This window comes from Dipodomys spectabilis, unplaced genomic scaffold (genome assembly GCF_019054845.1).
Source record: "Dipodomys spectabilis isolate Male_0828 unplaced genomic scaffold, ASM1905484v1 ptg000018l, whole genome shotgun sequence".
NCBI lineage: Eukaryota > Metazoa > Chordata > Mammalia > Rodentia > Heteromyidae > Dipodomys > Dipodomys spectabilis.
Genome location: NW_024870695.1, coordinates 444,646 through 466,147, shown reverse-complemented (window position 1 = coordinate 466,147; position 21,502 = coordinate 444,646). Strand labels below are relative to the sequence as shown.

The window sequence follows — 21,502 nt, the reverse complement described above, 5'->3', positions numbered from 1 at the left end:
AAAGCTCACGATGGCAAAGGGCAGCCAGGTGCCCCCTGCCTGCTTTCCTACTCTGGCTTCCTCCTGCTAACTCTGCACGCCTTGTCCCCACCTCTACCCCATTGTGCCCATCAGCTCATCTATGATTCTGGTGCCTCCTTCATCATCATCCTGGTGGTCTGGGCCGGCTGCTCCGGGCTGGTTTTCCTCAACTGCTTCTTTAACTGGCCCCTGGAGCCCTTCCCGGGGCCAGAGGACATGGACTACTCGTAAGTTGGCATGTGCTTCTTCACCCCACCCTCATGCCAGCCAGGGTCCTGGGCCGCACCAACAGACACCCTTCTGTGGCCTCCAGGGTGAAGATCAAGTTCAGCTGGCTGGGCTTTGACCACAAGATCACAGGGAAGCAGTTCTACAAGCAGGTGACCACGGTCGGCCGCCGCCTGAGCGTGGGCAGCTCCATGCGGAGCGCCAAGGAGCAAGCCGCGCTGCAAGAGGGCCACAAGCTGTGCCTGTCCACTGTAGACCTGGAAGTGAAGTGCCAGCCAGATGCCGCAGGTACCCACCACATAGCCCTCACCGCCTAGTCAGTCTGAGATGCCGTAGGGGCATCTTCCTGCCCCCCACACCTATGACCTGGGGGGAGGGGGCAGGCAGCAGTGGCTTCACATTGGGTGGGTATTGTCTCACTGAATTCCCACTTCATCCCCAAAGGGGTGATGACACCACCAGCCTTGTTTTATAAGAGAACTCATTAACAGAGAAGTGGGGGGGGGGCGCACTATTCAATTCAGGGTCTGCTCCGTGACTCTCCCAGGGCAGGGCCCTCTTCTCACGTCCCCTCCTTATGTCCAGCACGAGGTCAGCACATTGGGTCTCCCCCTCCCTGGCACTCAGCCCCCACATGGTAGGTGGGCCCGTGTTCCCAGCCCTGAGCCCCCACCTTCTTCCCACAGCCGCCCCCTCCTTCATGCACAGCGTGTTCAGCCCCATCTTGCTGCTCAGCCTGGTCACCATGTGTGTCACACAGCTGCGGCTCATCTTCTACATGGGAGCCATGAACAGCATCCTTGAGTTCCTGGTCAGTGGTGACCAGAAGACAGGTAGGTGTTCCCTGGGCCCCAGGGAAGAGTACCTCGAGAGTCCTTGGTCATTCCCACTGGCCACCCCAGCTGCAAGGTGTGAGGCTGAGCTGGATCAGCGGGGCCTGTTCGCTCATCCGAGCTCAGCTGTTTCGTCACTGCCAGCCTGACAGTTCTCTTGTGTCCCTGTCAGAGTTTCCTGGCTGAGGGAGGGAGGGAAGAACTAAAATAGCTCCTTGTGTTTAGGGTGTGGGGTATCTGTTTCCAGTACTGGTGGGTGGGGGAGGCCTCGTGTGTGTGTGTGTGTGTGTGTGTGTGTGTAGAGCTCAGGCCTACACCTGGGGCTGCTGATGGCATGTCCAGCCCCACCTGGATTCCTGAAGACCGCAAGCATGGCACCTGGAGACCTGGGATCCCAGGGGGAGGATGTGTGTCCAGTGGGCACAGCAGTTAGGTCCACACTGGGATCTGTGTCCTATACTGGGAAACAGGGAAACATAGGCTTCCCAGGAACAAGTAATCTAGTCGAGGCTTGTTAGCTCCGGTAAACAGGACTGATAACCAGCAGGAAAACAGCAGCGGAAGGTCTTCAGCTGGGGAGAGCCTTTGCTCCCCTGTGCTTTCCTGGGCCAGCTGAGTCAGCATTAGTCACTCTGTAGCAGTGGGACCAGCAGTCGGCTAGTCCTCTTTGTTGGCAGGCTCATTGGCGTGTAGCTTTCCTTTGTTGGTTTACTTGCTTGTACCGAGGAGATGATGCTTTGTAACGAAGCAAATATCAGTTTGGAACAAGAATGAGAAGTTCTACTTTCACAAAAGAAACAGACATCCCAGGGAATGGGATAATATTGGACAAATGGAGAATCCAATGTGCAACGTGCATAACTTTGCACAAAATTTGTAAACAAACAAATGAAAAAGCTAGGCAAGAGCACAAGGCCTGGAGTTCAAGCCCCCAGTACCAGCCACACACACACACACACACACACACACACACACACACACACACACACACACACTAGTTTTGAACTGGACACCATAGCACTAGCTATGTAATCCTAGCTTATGTGGGAAGCTGAAATAAGATTATAAGTTTGAGGCCAGCCTGGGCTACATAGCAAGTCTCTGACATTTTTTAATTTTTTAAAATCAGTTTCAAGAAGTAGAGGAAATTGGGGCAGGAAGTTTGGTCTGGCTCTGCCTAGAATGGCTGCTGCTGGATCAAGAAGAAGGTAGGGGTATCAGATGGCATGGCAGATTCTTGCACCTTTCTCTCTCTGTCTGAGAGCAGCAGGAAGTAACTGAGAGAGCAGCATTCCCACAGGGTCATACGGTAGTGGAGGACTCAGTTTCTGGCAGGCCTTCTGTACCCAGCACGCCACTTCCCCATCACGGTACTGGCCAACACTGTCGGCCTGACTCACCATCCTGCCCATGATGAGGCACCAGCAGACAGCTCTCTCTCTCTCTCTCTCTCTCAGATTCTTCCTGTGAGCCTGGCATAGGCTTAGCCACTTCTGAGCACTCTGAGGGAGTGCTCTGCCTGCAATAGTTGTTTCAATTTCTGCCACTAACTTCTCCTTGTGCTTTTCTTCCTTTGCTTTCTCAATGCAGTGATGGCCACGGGTAAGCAGCGGTTCATCCCAGCCAGACTGTTCAACGAACACCCAGAGGTGTCTTACCTTGAACACCCCTCTCAACTGAACTAGTGGGGGGTAGGGGGAAAGCAATTAACTTTCAGCTATTTCTCTGACACCCTCCCTACAATAATTTTAAGTCTCTTTGAAGATGGATGCTCTTACGTCAAAGTTCCTGTGACTGGTGCCTTCCTGGTATATTTCTAGAGGCAGAAAAATAATGGCTAGTCACACAAAGCCTCAATTGTGGGCATTGGTAATTTTGTGGTTCCCAAGTCATAGTAACTTCCTAGAACTTCTGGTGGGGAATCATTGTGACATACTGGATTTCATTAGCTATTTCTGGGAAATAGATGGGAATTTAGAGCAGAAAATTAGGTGACCTACCACTTGATCAGTTTTGATTGAGAAGCTAAGGGCTCTGGGCTTCCCTCAAAACCTGTGGTGAGCAAGGGGCTTGGGGGAAGACTCCAGAAGAGCTCCTGTAGACTCCAGCCCCTTCAGCTTTTACCTAGCCTGTCTCCAGGCCTCTGTGACATATCACACTGTATTTTTTTCCCCAGTTGCCCTCTACACCTCCATCTTCGGTGCGCTCCAGCTGCTCTGCCTGCTGACGGCCCCTGTCATCGGTTACATCATGGACTGGCGGTTAAAGGAATGTGAAGATACCTCTGAGGAGCCTGAGGAGAAAGACGCCCCCCAGTGCGTAGGCCCAATCCCAGCCCCCAGACAAAAGAACACTGAGAAAGACTACCTTGGCAGGGCCAAGGTGGGCAGGTTCAGTTTTACAGGCAGAAGGAAGGGTGAGAGAGAAGTGGGCCCTGTACCCTCTCCCGAGTCCTTGAGAACTCATTGGCTCTTCAGTGTCTCCCACCTCTTCTTTGATGCACTAAAGCTTGGGAGGGACTGAGCTAGATGAAAGGAGAGGAGACACCAGAGGAAAGACCAGGGCCCCATGAGGGCCTCAGATCCCTGGCAAGGCAGCAGCATGGGGCCATCATAAAGCCAGAGTTTATGCCTCAGGGTTTATCCCACTCAGTTCTAGTAGAAAGCTGCTACAACCAGATGCGCTAATGGATTTGTTGATGATTGTGAGGATTAAACAAGGTGCTGCAGCCCTACTTTATAGAAGGGCTGGGCTCTAAGATCAGAGTATAAGCTAAACTTGTCTTCTACAACTCCACCTTAATATAATAAGCTGTTTTTTATTGTGTTAGGCTCAGTGCCAAGCACTTAGCACACAATGCATTAGTTCAGTCTCCTGACACCATGGGAGGTGTGAACTGGTATAGTACCCATTTTACAGATGAGGGGACTGAAGCTAGGTGGTTGAGTCACCTGCCTGAGGTCACATAGTTAGCAAGCAGTGGGTCTGGACTCCCTGCCCAGAATCTCTGGGTACTTGGCTTCTCCTCTTGGATGTCCATGGGGTGTCGGTATGGATGGTGAGACTGGCATCAGTAGTAGTTAATTCACAAGGAAATAATTACAGAGAATACTCTGTTATCTAGGTCAGGCCCTACAGCCAAGGGGTTATTTGTGCCCATTCCTGCTCCATCTGCTGCATATTTATTCTCTCCTGCCCCCCCCAAGGGGAAATCCATTCCCTCCCCCCACCTCTCGGCTTATTAGCTGGCTTATTACCAACTTGCCACCAATTGTGAACTCAGAGCCAATTGTAAAGTGAGGCTTTTGCTGCATCCAAGCCCAGGGAACCTTCTGCTTCCCTCCCCATCATCTGAGCTCCCTTCCCTGGGCAGTGTAGTGTACTGAGGGCCATCCTTCTGGGTCAGAGACTCTCTACTGAGTTTCACATTCAGTGCAAAACCCAGAAGTGGCCTGGGGAGTGTCCTGTAGCTAGTCTAGCCCCAACAGAGCCACTAAGATACTCTTGGGTCACCTGTAAGTCTTGCATCAGTCCATAAGTGAGGATCCCCTAAACCTGACTTCCTGGGAGGGCTGACTTCCTCCAGGGAGCCTCCCCAACCCTCAGTGGTTGTGTGTTCTGTCTCCACAGAGGTGAGAAAAAGAAGAAGCGTGACCGGCAGATCCAAAAGATCACCAATGCCATGCGCGCCTTTGCCTTTACTAACCTGCTGCTCGTGGGCTTTGGGGTGACCTGCCTTATTCCCAATCTGCCCCTACAGGTGGGTATGAACAAAAGAAGGGGCCAGGTGGAGAGGTGGTAGTAGAACAATGAGAAGGAAGTTGGTTTAGACACTGAAAACTATGTTGTATGTCACAGAAGCCATCAACAAAGACAATGGGATCTTTTTTGTGTGTGCCAGTCCTGGGGCTTGAGCTCAGGGCCTGGACACTGTCCCTGAGCTTTTGTGCTCAAGGCTAGCACTCTGCCATTTGAGCCACAGCTCCACTTTTGGCTTTTTACTGGTTAATTGGAAATAAGTCTCATGGACTTTCTTCCCTTAACAGGCTTTGAATTGTGATCCGCAGATCTCAGCCACCTGAGTAGCTAGGATTCTGGGCATGAGCCACTAGCACCCAGAGCTTTATTTAGCCACTGTTATTTATGGGCAGCTCTATGCCCAATGGGTGGTGGAGCTGTAAGGACATTTGGGTTCTTTCACAGAGCTCTTCTCCATGAAAATACATTGCTCTTCTTGGTCTTTTGGGTACCTTGTGTGCCATGAATACCACCATCATCCATTTCTTGGAACTGTGTAGGGCAGTAGTATGGTGGCTTATTTTGCATTTGTTCAAACATCTGGAAGCTGCTGTCCAAATAAGTGTGGCCAGCTGGTGGTATTGATGGGAGCATCTCCATCTAGTATAAGAGTGACTACAGGGCCTCTGCCATGGAAAAACTGGAAAACAACAGTGATCGTGGCCTTGCACCTAGGTTTCACTATGGAGCCCAGGTTGGCCTCAAACTCAAGATCCTCCTGGATGCTGGGATTCACAAACATGTTCCAGCACCCAATTTTACACAGTATTTCTGATGTTTTTGAAACTTGATATAGATTAGGAGCAATGTGTACTTTGTCACCTCCCTAGCCCCACTCTTTGGCTTGTGATAATGTTCAGGCAGTAGATTTTGTCCCAGTACTCAAACACACTTTAAAGAGACATATGTGATGGTATTGCATAAAGACCATAGCCAAAGACCATATGGTATGTCAGACCAGCTCCAAGAGAAAGGCAAGAGGCCCTTCTTGTTTACAAGGAGCCAGGTGTTGAGCTATGTTGAGCATGTAGTTGTGTGCACCCACAGGTAGTCATGAGTATGTGCCAACACTGAGCGTGCAAATAGGAGTAACCCATGAGAGACTCATACCAGTTCCAGGTGGCAGTGTCCTTTCTCCTGCCTCCTCCCTGGCCTCCTAAGCTGCTCTATCTGTAAGGCTGGCAGACCCTTGCCCTGACCATCTTGTCCAGTCCAGGGGCAATGCTCAGTGGAGGACAGTTATCTGCTTTTTGTTTTACCAAGTTCATTGCAGGACAAGTTGTGAAAAGGCAGTAAGGCATTGGGAGTGCAGAGAAGGAGTTCATACAAATGTGTGTGCGCATGTGCGTGTGCATTCAGCCACAGCCCTCTCTCAACCCTGCCAAGGGCAGCCCCTGCCCCCTCTACCACCCACATTCCTGAGAACAGGTCCTAGCTGCTAAGCAAGACGGCAGGGCTGTGTATAAAACACACAAAGGGCAAATACAGGGTCGTGGTGGCAAAGCAGTTGTCTCAGGTGCCTCTCAGCGATCATTCACAGGGGCGTCTCTGAGCTTGCTGAGCTCAGTGGTGTTCTTCCCAGGAAGGGGCCTATTCTAATGCTATAGAATTTTGCTAAGGAGGTGAGGCCAGCCACCTGCCAAGGACAAAGACAGATCAAGTAAGGCAGGTAAGGCAAAGATAGATCAAGGTCATGATTGGTAACTTCTTGCTCAATGTTGCACAAATGCATATTTATTCATAGAATTGGTAGCCTTGGGGGCCTATGGGAAGGCAGATGCTAATCTGTAGCATCTGCAGATGCCATGGATTAATGCTCTCATCCTGGCTGACTTCAAGCTCTCAATATGTTGACAGTGATGTGGAAGTGGAAAAAAGTGAAAAAATTCACATATAACAGATATAAGACACCTTCAGAGCACAGATAGCTGTAAAAGAGTAAAAGAATTAGAAAACAAATGGCAGTGGCTCATGCCTATAATTTTGGCTACTTAGGGAGCTGAGATTCAGAGGATGTTGTTCAAAATTAGTCTGAGCAGAAAAGTCTGCAAGGCTCTGTTTCTGAAATAAGCAGCCAAAAGCCAGGCTGGTGATATGGCTCAAGTGGTAGAATGCCATTGAACAAAATGAGATGCCCTGAATTCAAACCCTCATACTAGCAACAGAGAGAGAAAGAGAGAGGGGGGGAGAGACAGAGAGAGAGAGAGAGAGAGAGAGAGAGTGATGAGATTTGTATATTCACTACCTTTGTTTTAACATAATCTATTTAATTATAAGCTTATACAATTTAATTTTTAATCATGACTGTGTTTAACAACTGGCTACATAGTTCCTGAAAATGTCACAGTTAGCTCTGGGGAGATGGGGGCAGCCAATTCCAGGTTGCTCCTGATTCTATGCCAAGGAATAGCTGGGGGTGGGGGAGAAGGGGATTGTCCTGGGGGTCTGCTGCTCACGCTCTATTCTCCTTTCCAAAGATCTTCTCCTTTGTCCTGCACACAATCGTGCGAGGATTTATCCACTCTGCCGTTGGGGGCCTGTATGCCGCCGTGTAAGTTCTGGAAGCTGTGGGTGGTCTTCTGGATGAGGAAAGGGCATGATCTGAGGGTAGGCCACATGGAATTGAGTCCCTGGGGCTGGGCCAGCCTGCTCCACCACCAGAGTAAGTACCCCAGGGTTTCTGCTGGCCGTGTCAGGAAACAGCCACACCTGGAAGCAGGTAGAACATTGGGCAGACAGTTGGATACCCAGGAGCCTTGGCATTTAACACGAAGTCATTCTTTCAACTCAGGTCAGTGCCTCAGGCCTCATGGATTGTTACTCAGCTGAGTCCTGGGACTGCCTCTGGCTGCTCATTAGGACAACCCAAAGCTAAATGTTTAAGTTCAAATGGCTCTCAACAGGGGCAGTGACATGGGTAACTGACCCCAGAATGTACCAAGCTATCCTTGCCCAAGGCCTCAAAGGCCCCACTACAGCCATAACCATCTTGGGCTTTAGTTGAAATGAAAGCTGCACTTTTTCCAAGAGACTACACAGCTGGCCCTCCTTTGGCTCAGGGCTTGGTCCTAAAACTGGAATCCAAACACACCATTTACCATCTCTTGACTAGCTCATTGCTTGCTGGGAGCCCCTTCTCTTCCTGAGGTTCACCAAGATTTAACCCAGAACTCCTTCCCTCTTCCAGCAGTATCCCACGGGGGTCATTCCAGGTCGGCCTATCCCCTGCCTCTCCCTCCCCCCCCCACTCCATGGAGGAAGTTGTGGCTGCCTTGGCAGGGTGTGAGGGAGTCGGGCAAGAACTGTGATGCTGAGTTTCCGTGATTACACAATGCTGCTCTGGAGGAGGGTACAGCAGAGCCAGGCCCAGCCTCCGACCTGCTCCCTGGGCACGTTTCCCAAGCCGCAGACGCCTGCTGGCACCACTCTTTCCACTTAACTCCACCAGACACCTATAGGCCCAGGGCACATCTGGTTGCAAGGGGTAGGGGAGCATCTCTTCTGAGAGTCTGGTCCTTGGGGTGGTCCAAACAAGAAAGTAACCCAGAGCCAGCACCCAACCCTCTCAATGTTCTCCTGACTCAGGCAGACCAAAGGTGCCTCCTTGGGTACTGGTACTCAGGGGCCAGGCTAAGGTAGGGTGTGGGAAGCTCAAGAATGGCACTGGCTGTTGACAGGTCTTGATTGCCCCCACAGGTACCCCTCTACCCAGTTTGGCAGCCTCACAGGACTTCAGTCTCTGGTCAGCGCACTCTTTGCTCTCCTACAGCAGCCCCTGTTTCTGGCCATGATGGGTCCCCTCGAAGGAGACCCTCTATGGGTAAGAAGGGCCGGGCAGTGGTCATAGGCATCGCTCCATTCTGTTTCCTGGGAGCTGGGAGCCTTAAGGACAGGCTGTTTGGGAACTTGGGTTAGGACAAAATCAGGTCACCTTTGTGAACGTTGCCAGGCAAAAGGAGAAAAATGGTCTTTCTGTACCTGATTTGGGAAAAACAGAAGAGAGTTCCTGTAAATCCTGCCAAGGGCCAGGATTCTTAACCAGGTACCATGAACTGTCCTGATCTCAGGCAGGGCCCTGAGGGCAGCTGCTGAGTGGGCAACCAGGAAATTGGGATATTGGAATGTGGAGTGACAGGCCTTGGGATCTGTGATCTGTTGAGCTTTTTTTTCTTTACTTTTCTTATGTGTTTTTTTGTTTTGTTTTGTTTGCCAGTCCTGGGCTTGAACTTAGGGCCTGGGCACTGTCCTTGGGCTTCTTTTGCTCAAGGCTAGCTAGCACTCTACCACTTGAGCCATAGCCCCAATTCCTGCTTTTTCTGTGTATGTGGTACCGAGGATTGAACTGAGGGCTTCATGCATGCTAGGCAAGCACTCTACCACTAAGACACATTCCTGGCCCTCTTATTATATATATATTTTTTGTCGGTTGTGGGGCTTGAACTCTGGGCCTGGGCGCTATCCCTCAGCTCTTCAGCTCAAGGCTAGTGCTCTACCACTTGAGCCACAGTACCACTTCTGGTTTTCTGAGTGGTTTATTGGAGATAAGAGTCTCACGGTCTTTCCTGCCCGGGCTGGCTTTGAACCTTGATCCTCAGATCTCAGCCTCCTGAGTAGCTAGGATTACAGGCATGAGCCACAAGTGCCTGGCCCCTCTTATGTTTTTGAGGCCAGTCCTAGGGCTTGAACTCAGATCCTAGGCACTGTCCCTGAGCTTTTTTTTTTTTCCCCTCAAGGCTAGTGCTCTACCACTTGAGCCTCATGTCCATTTCTGACTTTTTTTTTTGGGGGGGGGGGTGGCTAATTGAAAATAAGATTACTGACTTTCCTGCATGGGCTGGTTTTGAACCCTGATCCTCAGATTTCAGCTTCCTGAGTAGCTAGAACTATAGGCATGAACCACTGGTACCTGACATGTTGAGTTTTTCTGTTTCATTTTTTTCCCCTTCTGCTGTGACCACTTTCCTTCCCCAAACCCAAGTAAGGGTACGTGTGGGAAGATGCTGAGCTGGGTCCTGAAGTGACCACAGCCCCTGCCCCTGGTGATGGCCTCTCCTCCCCTTCCCCAGGTGAACGTGGGGCTGCTCATCATGAGCATGCTAGGGTTCTGCCTGCCCCTCTACCTGATCTGCTACCGGCGCCAGCTGGAGAGGCAGCTGCAGCAGAAGAGGGAAGATGACAAGCTGTTCTTGAAGATCAATGGCTCATCCAATCGGGAGGCTTTTGTGTAGCACTACCACCTCAGAACTGGGACCTCTTGTCCATGCTTCAGTGACTGACTGACATACTCCTCCCCACCCTAGAGGACCCCACCCCCTCCCCACCAGGATCATCTCCTTCACCATGTTGGAATGAGTCCACACTTCTTCCCAGGGCCCTGGTACCTGCCTCAGACCTCAGTGGTGGAAGGATGGGAGAGAGCCCATGACAGGAGATTTCCTCTGCTGGAAGCAGGGCTGCCCTGGCCTTGCTCTAAGGGACCCTGAGGCCTTGGGTCTCATGGTGACTGCAGGAGGAACTAAGGGTACCCTCCAGCAGGCAGGCTTGTTTCCTTGCTCTCTCTCAAGAGTCTGGATTCTGCCTCTTGCCAAAGTAAAGGGGCCTGACATCCACTTCCCACCACCTGCCCCTCAGCTGCATGCCCACTGACCACGCCTGCCTGAGGACAAAGGCTTCACTGTCTGCACCCCTTGCCTGGCCCCTCACCTCCTCCCTTGGCCAGTCTGCAGCTGCCTGAGGAAGGAAGACCCCGCTTCCTGTTGTTGGTGCTAACCCCTTTGTAATCGCAGCCCCCTGTGGCCTCTCCATGGCCTGTTCTCTCATTGGTGGCCTGGAGAGGGGATGGAGGCCAGGATGATCATACACAAGGCCCCAGGGGTCATGGGCAAGGCTGATGGGTCATCCATCACTCATCTCCTCCCTCAGAGTTGGAGGGGAGAACATTTCCACTGCCACCCTGGGTCCAGTCTGCAACCTGAAGGGAATTAAATGGACACCACTAGGTCAGCCTTTCCCCCACTCCACCCCATAGCTGTTAATGTGGGGCAGTAGTAAGGCTGTAGCTAGCAGACATGGAGGTCCAGGCCTAAGAAGGGAAGTAGATTGGTGAATGACAGAGGTGTGTGTTCCCATAGGGTGTGTGTGTATACATGTGTGTGAGATGGTAGTGGGCTCTAAGGTTTGCCCTTATCCCCACAGACCAGACCAAGAGCCAGCTAGGTCTGCAGCATTCCTAGGATATACCTGAGCAGCCTTTTTTCATAGCCAGTAGCTTGTCCATGGCTGTCGGGCCACAGTGCCCCCTGCTGGCAGATTCCACCAGAGCCTCAGAGCTGTTTACTTGGAAAAGGCCAGTCCAGCCTGGCTCACTACCCCACTCACCTTGACCATCCCTAGAAATGTGTCTGAGACCTCCTGGGGTGCCAAGAGGAGTGGGTTGATTTTTAGGTCTGTAGTTGTTTTCTCAAGTTTTATCAGACTTATTTTTATAAAGCAATAAACCCATTTTCCTCCTGGTAAGGGATGCCCTCCTAGCATTATCAGTTGACTGCTGCATATGCCTGACTCGAGGTACAGAGGAAATGGCAGGGTAAGGTATTCTGCCACTGACTAGCCTCACAAGCTGTACCTTGCTGATAACCATCTCCCTGGGTGGCCTGTCTGAGGAAGAACAGTGGGACAGGAAAAAAATACACCCTACTTTAGATTTCTTTTTTAAATTTTACTGCATAGACGTGTGGGCCTTTCCCTCCCCAGCTGTCTGTCCCAGCCACACTGACTAATCCTGACCCCTTCTCATCATCTACACAGATTTCCTGTCACTGTTCCACACCCTGAGGGTTCCTCCTAAGTGCAAGTCAGGATGACCCCAGAAAACTGCAGGCTCAGAGAGCAGCATCAGGATATGGTGGGGGGTGGACGGGATTAACAGAGATGAGGAAGACAAGCTCCACAGTCACAATGAACCACTGAATCTCCTAGGCTTCAGTCTAATCAAACATTAAAAAAAAAATCCAACCCAGTTGGGTACTAGTAGCTCATACCTGTAATCCTAGCTACTCAGGAAGACAGATGCAGAAGATCATGCTCCAAAGCCAGCCATGGTAGAAAAGCCCATGAGAATCCATTTTCAAGTAACCAGCAAAATGCTGGACTGGGAACATAGCTCAAATGGTAGAGTGCCAGCCACAAGCAAGCAAGTTGATGGAGCACTCAATTGTCAGTACTAGCACATACATACAAAAAAAAAAATCACAATCCAAACATAATGAATTAAGGGTGTAGCTCAGTGATAGAATACGTGTTTAGCATGAGTAAGGCTCTGGGTTTGGTCCCCCAAAAGCACGGAATTGTCATTTCCCAAACACTGCCCAGAACACTGGTCTGTGATGAGTTAATAGTTATTCTAGTTAGAAAAGTTTTATAGTGAAACACAGGAAATGCTGAGTTAAAGTCAAGCCCATTTCTTTAAAGCAAGCACTCAGCACTTTCCCCCACATTCACAAGGGTTGGGGCTGTCCAAGAAAGGGATGTGGTATCAGGCATGGTGGTGCGCACCCATAATTTCAGCACTCAGGAGGCTGAGCAGAAGGATCGGGAACTTGATGCTAGCCTCAGCTACAAATGACTGTCTCAACAAACCAAGACAAGAAAAGGAGAAAAATGTTGCTGAGACCTGGCTATAATCACTGGAGCCATTTCCCCACTGTGTAACTGGATGGCATCAACATTGGAGGCTTCTGGGGTTTTGGTGACAATGGCAGACTCCATGTCTTGCTTCTGCCTTGGATCTGGTGCCTTGCTGCATGGTTTGAAGAGCAGGATAGTTTGAAGAACCTCTGGCAGCATCATTTCCAGCTGGGAACATGGAGGTTGAACAGTCAACCTGTCTGTCCCTAGTAGTGTCCAGTCCCAGCATTCCTGAGTTGTGGCACTTTGAGGGAAGATGCTGGCATTGAGAAACTAGAAAATGAGAGCAGAAGCTGGGCACTGGTGGCTCATGACTGAAATCCTAGCTGAGATCTGAGGCTGATTGTTCCAAGCCAGCCCAGGCAGGAAAGTCCGTGAGACTCTTTATCTTCAATTAAGCAACAGAAAACCAGAAGTGGTGCTGTGGCTCAAAGTGGTAGAGCACTAGCCTTGAACACAAAAGCTCAAGGACAATGCCCAGGCCCTGAGTTCAAGCCCCATGACCAACAAAAAAGGAAAAAAGGAAAGAAAGAAACGAGGGCAGAAAGCAATCCATGGACAGTGATGTAGGAGGCAGAGGCGTAAGCCAGTAAAATAAGCCTAGTCAAGGGCCATTCTACCCTTACTTTTATAGAATAGAAGGGTTACATAGTTTCTTGTGATCATGCAATTGTGTTAACAGTCTAGATGAAATAGACATTGTCATCCTTTGACACTTGGAAAAATTAAGGCCAAGAGAGGCGAAGTAACTTGCCTGAGGTTAGAACCTGGACTCCAATGCAGGTCTTAAGTCATCAGAGAAGCTAATTTCCCTTTAGACCAGAACATCTCATTCCCTGCTGCAGCCCAGGGTGCCCCAGCCTCTAGTAGGGCAGCAACAGCTGGACAAAAAGGAGCAAGCTGAGATATAGTCTCTATTTTTTTTTTTTTTTTTGTCGGTTGTGGGGCTTGAACTCGGCCTCGGTGCTGTCCCTCAGCTCTTCAGCTCAAGGCGAGCACTCTACCACTTGAGCTACAGCGCCACTTCCGGTTTTCTGGTGGTTTATTGGAGATAGGAGTCTCACAGTCTTTCCTGCCCGGGCTGGCTTTGAACCGCGATCCTCAGATCTCAGCCTCCTGAGTAGTAGTCTCTATTTTTTTACACGCAGTGCTTCCTCTGGAGTAGCATACATTCTATTCACCCAGTGGAGTCATTTGAGCCCTGGAGGTTGATGGATCACTTGGTGGCGGGGGAAACTCTCTGGTCACTCCAGATTCTCACGCCCCGACATGGAGACCTGATCACAAGCCAGGGCACCGAGTGGCCACAGCCCTCCCATCTTCCCCCTTGTTCTCCAGGCTCCCATGGGGGAATGAACAGGAAGTGGATTCAGAGCAGGAGCAGTGTTGGAGCCCCTCTTTAGTCTCCCTAGATCCTGGGATCCAAGCACTCTGGGCCTCTGTCTGCAGCTTCTCCTGCCAGCCCTTACCCACAGTCAGTTCTACCTTGGCAGAGATCAAAGGCAATATACAGGCCCTTTAGGGACTCTTCTTTACTCCACTCTTCCCCTCCTGTGCCCAGTATGGACATAGTCAAAAGAACTTTACATAGTCTTACTATGGCCTAGGCAATCTAAGGGCATCACACTGCACTAGAACCCAAGGGCACTGGAAACAGAGAGATCTGGAATTAGGATCACAACAGTAAGGACTGTCCTAGACCTTAGCGCAAGTACTTTCAGCTAAATAGAGTTGGGAGTGCTTCCCAGGAGTCGGGGTCTAACTATATCTCTAGCTTCAAATGCTGAATCCTCCTGCCTTAGCTTTTCGGGTGCCCTTAGCTTTTCCACCAAGCCCTGCTAAGTGGAGCTTTGATGCACTTGTTTGTCTGAACCTGAGCAGATGGTAGATGGTGAGGGGCAGGGACAAGCTATAGGGAGCCTGTGGTAAAGAGTTCCTGTAAGGAGTTCTATTCTGCCTTCACAGAACCTGGCTCCAGGGGCCATTCCAGTAGCAGTCACCTTTCCTGTGAAGGACTCAATGACAGATTCTTAAGGGGCTTTTGGGACAGCGAGGTGCCTTATCTGTGCTAATTACCAGGGGCTCAATTTCCCCAAACACACGGTTTATGAGGGTAGTAGCACAGGGCCTCTGAATCAGAGGGATTGCAGGCCGCAGTATTTCCTTGAGGGTGGGGTGTCGGGATGAACAGGTAGGCTCTATGAGATTTTCCCCATACCCTGACACCTGGAGCCTGATTTGGGAGCGGGGTGGGGGTGGGGGCATTTAAGAAGCTTCCTAGGGGTCAAGGAGGCTCTGCATGCTTCATGAGGTTGGCCTGTCACCTGTCACCACTCTGGCATCTCCTTGCCAACATGGAGCCACTGCCTGTGTCCCTTGGTCTCTGAAGTTAGTCACCCTTCTGGGCAGATCTAAGAATGGATAAGGGACACTGGCCATCCCTGACCTCGGTCCTCCTCAGATAGTGGCCCATCTCCCCATGCTGAGGAGACACTGAGGAGTAAAGGTCACCAGGCCTGACCACATTCTCTCTGGTGCACTTAGGCAAGTCTTGAGCCTCAGTTTCCTCATGTGTAACACAGAGTCAATGGTACTCACCAAGAATGACTGCAGGGGTGTGTAAGTAAAGCGCCTGTACAGTAGTGTATCTGGCAGTTAGCAGGCACTTAACCATGGGGGTATTATTTGATGGCTCTGGAAGAGGGTAGACAGCACAGGGAACAAGGCATCCCCACCCAGATGACAGGACACCTACTTAAGGTGGCCCTGACCAGGATGGACTTGCAGCCAAGTGGACAGTGAGATGTGTCCCTGCTGACCCTGCTCCTCTCAGAATTCCTGTCTCAGCAAAGCCTTAAGAAGTGATTCCCTTGACCACTTTTCCTTTATATTGTTCCCATAAGACCTTTGTGTCTGGATTGTCTCTAAATGGGGCAGGTTTATACTGAATGGGATGACTCCAATTCTAAGCCATGGAGGCAGGTCAAAGCACCTCCACAACCACTTTGGACAGCTGTTTGCCTGGGCTTCTAAGTGTGTGTATGTGTGTGTGTGTGTGTGTGTGTGTGTGTGTGTGTACACGTGCGCGCACGTGCATGGATGTGCACGTGTGTGGTCCAAGACTTGTTCCGAGTATGTCTGGGTATGTCTGTGTTTAAAGAAATGTGTGCCATGACACCTGGATGGAGAAGGAATGGCCTTCCCTGGCTCTTATCTTTTTCGGTTGCTAGAAGGAACATTTAGACAAGCCAGGTTCAGGGTTCAGGGTCCAGGGCCCAACCTAGGCCTCAGAGAGGCGCCTGAGGGAAATCCATTCTCAGTGTTAACCAGGGTCACACAGTGTCACTGACAATTCAGTGACCCTGGTTCTTCCCTGCTCCTTTGCTGTTCCTTGCACATGGCCTACTCCTTGGCACACAGTAAGCACTCAATAAATGTCTGCTGAGAATGACTAAGAATTGCTTCCTCCATGCCTCCTGTGTTTCTTTCTCCCCTGATGACATATCTTGTGTCCAGAATTCCTGTCCCTCCTGAAAAATACATGCATACTGATGTCCACCCTCTTAGGCTGCCATAGCTGCTTTGGCCTTTTGTTCTTTAAGTGGGCAGGACAAAGGAAAGGGTCTCCCAATGGAAAGGCAGGAATCCCAAGGCTGCTGCTAAATCCTGGTTCTGTGTGTGTGTGTGCCAGTCCTGAGGCTTGAACTCAGGACCTCGACACTCTCCCTTAGCTTTTTCACTCAAGATTGACACTCTTTTTTTTTTTGGGGGGGGGGGTCCAGTCGTGGGGCCTGAACTCTGGGCCTGGGCACTGTTCCTCAGCTCTTCAGCTCAAGGCTAGTGCTCTACCACTTGAGCCACAGCACCACTTCCGGCTTTTTTCTTTTTGCTTATGTGGTGCTGAGGAATCGAACCCAGGGCCTCATGCACGCAAGGCAAGCGCTCTACCGCTGAGCCACCTTCCCAGCCCTCAAGGTTGACACTCTACCCTTTAGCCACAGTTCCACCTGCAGTATTTTGGTGGAGATGAGAGTTTAATGGACTTTACTGTCTGGGTTGGCTACTAAACACAATCCTCAGATCTCAGCCTCCTGAGAACCCAAGATTACAGGTATAAGCTACTTACTCACACCAACTGAATCCTGGTTCTAATGGAGCTCATCCTTGCTTTTCCTCCTGTGGCCTTCCCACCAAACTAACCACTTTTCCACCAGGACCCTGGGCAGTGACTATAGGAGGGAGACAACCTCTGGGCCTACCCAGAGAAGCTCCTGGGAGACCCCCCTCTGAACCAGGCAGGGAGGAGACCAAACAAAACTGTCTGAGACCTATAACCTAACATTGGGGGCCTGGGGCCCAGGTGAGGTTATGGACTGCTGAGGTGGCGCCACTCAGGAAGGAATGAGTGGCGGGCCCCTGCAGCCAGGGCAGGCACATGCCAGACACACCAGGATGTGCCTGGTGGCTGCGTCTTGTTAGGACTGCAACCTCAAAGGCTGAGCTCAGCCAACATCCCTTTGTTGTCGCCTTTCATTTCCCGCTTTTGATGGAGACAGCTCTTCAAGGAGAGCCGCTGCATACACTCTGTGGTCAAACAGAAACAGCTAGATGTTGACCTCCACCTTGGAACATGGGAGGATGTGGGTGGAGGGAGACCTGAAGACTACAACCCCCATCTAGGGGGAACATCCTGGACATAGCTCCAGCCATGTGCTGTCATTTGGAGATGAGTTGCCAGACCTTTTAATTTTTTTTTTTTTTAAGAGAAGCTGGAAGCTGAGATTTACATAAAATATCTCCCTTTTCAAATGTTGGCTGGAAGGACTTTTTTAGAAAAATATCACAGCTGCTCAAATCATTTTTAACCCTATGTAGGCTAAACACTGTTGAAATAGGGAAAGAGGTGAGCAAGTAAAGGGTCTTGTTGCCCCCTTTGGACACTAAGATACCTGCTGTCAGGTTTCCCTTCTGCCCAGCAGATTATATACTCTCCCCTCTCTCCTGCATTATGTAGGCTGAGCCCTTCTCTTTTTTTTTTTTAAACTCTTGTTTCCCCAGACTGGCTCATAGTGAATGCTACTGAGTGAACAAATAGGTTAAACACTCTCATCTCCATCCCTGTGGTGCTCAGTCTCTATTTAGGGACAAGGAATTGTCAGAGAAGCTTTGAGCAAGCCAGCTCACCCTCAAGGGCCTGAGGCCCTACCCAAAGCCAGTATGGCTCTTGTGCCCAATGGGATAAGTAGGTGACTCCACACTCAGCGATCTCTTTTTATTTTATTTTATTTTTAGTTTTTAAAAACCATGGGCTGGGAAGGTGGCTCAGTGGTAGAGTGCTTGCCTTGTATAAATGAGGCCCTCGGATCAATTCCTCAGTACCACATAAGCTGAAAAAACCAGAAGTGGTGCTGTGGCTCAAGTAGTAGAGCACTAGCCTTGAGATGAAGAGCTGAGGGACAGCACCCAGGCCCCACTTACCAAAAAAAAAAAAAAAAGAAAAAAAATCCAGCTGGACAACGGTGCCTCATGCCTGTAATCCTAGCTACTCAAGAGGCTGAGATCTGAGGATCACCGTTCAAAGCCAGCCTGGGCAGGAAAGTCTGTGAGACTCTTACATCCAATTAACTACCAGAAGCCTGGAAGTAGCACTGTGGCTTAAGTGGTAAAGTGCTCACTTTGAGCTGAAGAGTTGAAGGACAGCCCCTAGGCCCAGAGTTCAAGCCCCATGATCAACAACAACACACACACACACACACCAGTACTAGGAATGGAACCAAAGATCTCCTGCATGCTAAGCAGGACATGCACATGCACATACTCATACACAGAGCAGAGCCAGGTTTGTTCTCTTGCCTGTCTGTCTTCCCACCAGAACAAATGTTCCTTGAAAGCTGGCATGTACCCTACCTTGATCATCACTATACTTATACTTCCTGGTATAGAAAAGTTATTCAGTAAATATTGTGGGAATGAAATTTAAAAAGAGATAGACACACAGTACTAAATACAAAAGAGGCCACGTGCTAGTGGCTATGCCTAATCCCAGCTACTCAGGAGGTTGAGGATTGCAGTTCAAAGCCAGTTCAGGCAGGAAAGTCTGTTAAACTCTAATTTCCAGTTAACCACCAGAAAACAGCAAGTGGCACTGTGACTCAGAGTGATAGAGCACTAGCTTTGAGCAAAAGAGCTCAAGGACAGCACCTAGGCTCTGAGTTCAAGCCCCTGACTGGCAAAATAAATAAAATTAAAATAAATAAAATACAAAAAAGACTGAGAATTGGGTGTGGTGGTCCATGCCTATAGCACCAGACACTTACGAAGTGGAGGCAGCAAGATTGTGGTTGAGGACAGTTTGGGCAAAATTAGAAGATCCTAACTCCAAAACAAAAGGGCTGGGGCATGGCTCATGTGGTAGAGTGCTTTTGCGGCCCTGAGTTCAAGCCTCTTTACTGCAAAAGAAAAAGGCTGAAACAGACAGAGGCTGGAGAGAAGCATGTATTCAGCAGCCAGGAAGAGACAGAGCAGAAGATGGAAACAGTGAAACACAGTCTTCCCAAGATAGGAAAGAAGAGATCGGTTACAAGTATGGCCAAAATGAAGGGCCAGCCAGCTAGAGGCAACAGCCAGGGCTACAAGAGATGTAGGCATACAGTCCCCACAAGGGGCTGGGGAGAGTGGGAGAGAGGGAGGAGCAGTGGGGTGGGAAGGAGACAGCTGCATGAAAGAAATGCAGGCTGAAGGTACACTTCCCCCAAAGAGTCACAAGAACTGAGACAAAAGGTGGGCCGGCATGAGGGGAGGAGAGACAGAAGGAAAGGCCTGAAGAGGAGGAAAGGGAGAGAGGTAAAAAGAGACAGAGGAAGTGGTGCTGTGGCTCAAGCGGTAGAGCGTTCGCCTTGAGCTGAAGAGCACAGGGAGAGCGCCCAGGCCCAGAGTTCAGGCCCCACGACCGACAAAAAAAAAAAAAGAGACAGAGACAGGCAGCTGGGGGTGGGGAGGTACTGGAGAAAGAGACAGAGCAGATAGACACAAAAGGCTTAAGGAGGAGAGGGAGAGAGTAAAATACATGTAAGAACTCAGGTGTGGTGTTTGCACACTTGGAATCCCAGTACCTAGGAGGTTGAGGCAAGCAGTTCTGGAGTTTGAAGGCCAGTCTGAGCTACATAGTAGCACCTTGTCTCAAAAATAAAAGCCAGGCCCAGAGCCAGTGGTTCACGCCTGTAATCCTAGCTACTCAGGAGGCTGAGATCTGAGCGGTTCAATGACAGCCCAGGCAGGGAAGTCCAGGAGACTCTTATCTCCAATAAACCGCTTGAAAAAAACAAATGAAGCTGTGGTTCAAAGTGGTAGAGTGCTAGCCTTGAGCTGAAGAGCTGAGGGACAGTGCTCAAGTCCAGAGTTCAAGCCCATGACTGACAAAAATAAAATAAAACAAAACAGAATAAAAGCCAGGTGCTGGTGCTGGCAGCTCATACCTGTAATCATAGCTACGCAGGACGTTGAGATCTGAGAATTTCAGTTGGAAGCCAGCCTGAGCAGGAAAGTCTGAGAAATAAATAAATAAATAAAAGCTTCAGGAAGGTTAGAGACATGGTTTAAATGGCAGAGCACTACCAAGCAAGCTCAAGGCCCTGAATTCAAGCCCCAATACTGCCAATACATACATATATACACACTGCATATGTATGTATACCTCAGGAAAGAAAAGAGAAGGAAGAGTGGCAAATACTTTATAACAATTAAAACTGGGCAGGGGCTGGGAAGGTGGCTCAGTGGTAGAGCGCTTGCCTTGCATGCCTGAGGCCCTGGGTTCGATTCCTCAGCACCACATAAGCAAAAAGAAAAAAGCCAGAAGTGGCGCTGTGGCTCAAGTGGTAGAGTGCTAGCCTTGAGCTGAAGAGCTGAAGGACAGCATCCAGGTCCAGAGTTCAGGCCCCACGACCGGACCCAAAAAATAAATAAATAAATAAAAAATAAAACTGGGCAGTGAGTTGTAGGGAGGTCCCTACGGCCCTCAAATGGGTCCTCAAACTCTCTTACCTGGGACTTAAGGACCCACATTCAGCCCCATGTATTGGCCACTTTACTTTTTGCTCACTGGAGCTAGCATGCTCTGTTCAGATCTCAGCACTGAATCCTGTCAGTTGTGGGGCTTGAATTCTGGGCCTGGGTGCTGTCCCTGAGCTCTTCAGCTCAAGGCTAGCGCTCTACCACTTGAGCCACAGCTCCACTTCTGTTTTTTTTTCAAGTGGTTTATTGGAGATAAGAGTCTCATGGGCTTTCCTCCCTGGGCTGGCTTTGAACTGTGATCTTCAAATCTCAGCCTCCTGCGTAGCTAGGACTATAGGCGTGAGCCACCAACACCCAGCTTGTCCAGCACTTTTGCTCTGCTAATTTCCCACTGAAGAGGTCATTCCTGCCCCCATAGTCTCTTGTAGCTCAAGACCTCCATGTTCCCAGGTGCTTCCTATACCTCAGACCTTCTCTAGTATTGATGCTCAAGGTGACACAATCATCTTTGTCAAAAGCTATATCCAAACAGGGCCCTGGTGGCTTATGCCTTTAATCCTAGGTACTCAGGAGACTGAGATCTAAGGAATGTGGCTAAAAGCCAGCACAAGTAGGAAGCTCTGTGACTCTTATCTCCAATAAAGTACCAAAGCTCACAGACAGATTGCCCCAGGCTCTGAGTTCAAGCCCTAGACCGCCCCCCCCCCCCACCTCACATACACACCCATACACACCCAAAGCTACAGCCAATTCCTAGTGACTGTTCTCTTTTTGTTTGTTTGTGCCTGTGAGCTTGAATTTAAGTCCCTGGAGCTGTCCTTTAGCTTTTTGCTAAAGGCTAGAGATCTAGCACAGCTACTTTCAGCTTTTTTTTGGTGCTTAATTGGAGATAAGAGTCTTAGGGACTTTCCTGCCTAGGCTGGCTT

At 50.0% G+C, this 21,502-nt stretch overlaps 1 protein-coding gene across 2 annotated transcripts in view; it reads left to right on the top strand.

The window, feature by feature from the left end:
- Positions 1-12,312, top strand: part of Slc43a2 (solute carrier family 43 member 2) — a 46,907-nt gene extending 34,595 nt beyond the window's left edge. For both annotated transcript variants that reach the window (XM_042672421.1, XM_042672416.1), the window contains exons 7-14: positions 115-248; positions 335-537; positions 936-1,082; positions 3,259-3,397; positions 4,713-4,842; positions 7,358-7,431; positions 8,577-8,700; positions 9,947-12,312. In XM_042672421.1, coding sequence (XP_042528355.1) covers positions 115-248; positions 335-537; positions 936-1,082; positions 3,259-3,397; positions 4,713-4,842; positions 7,358-7,431; positions 8,577-8,700; positions 9,947-10,108 — 1,113 coding nt within the window. In that variant the 3' untranslated portion in view covers positions 10,109-12,312. The remainder of the gene's footprint in view (positions 1-114; positions 249-334; positions 538-935; positions 1,083-3,258; positions 3,398-4,712; positions 4,843-7,357; positions 7,432-8,576; positions 8,701-9,946) is intronic.
- Positions 12,313-21,502: the final 9,190 nt, after the last annotated feature.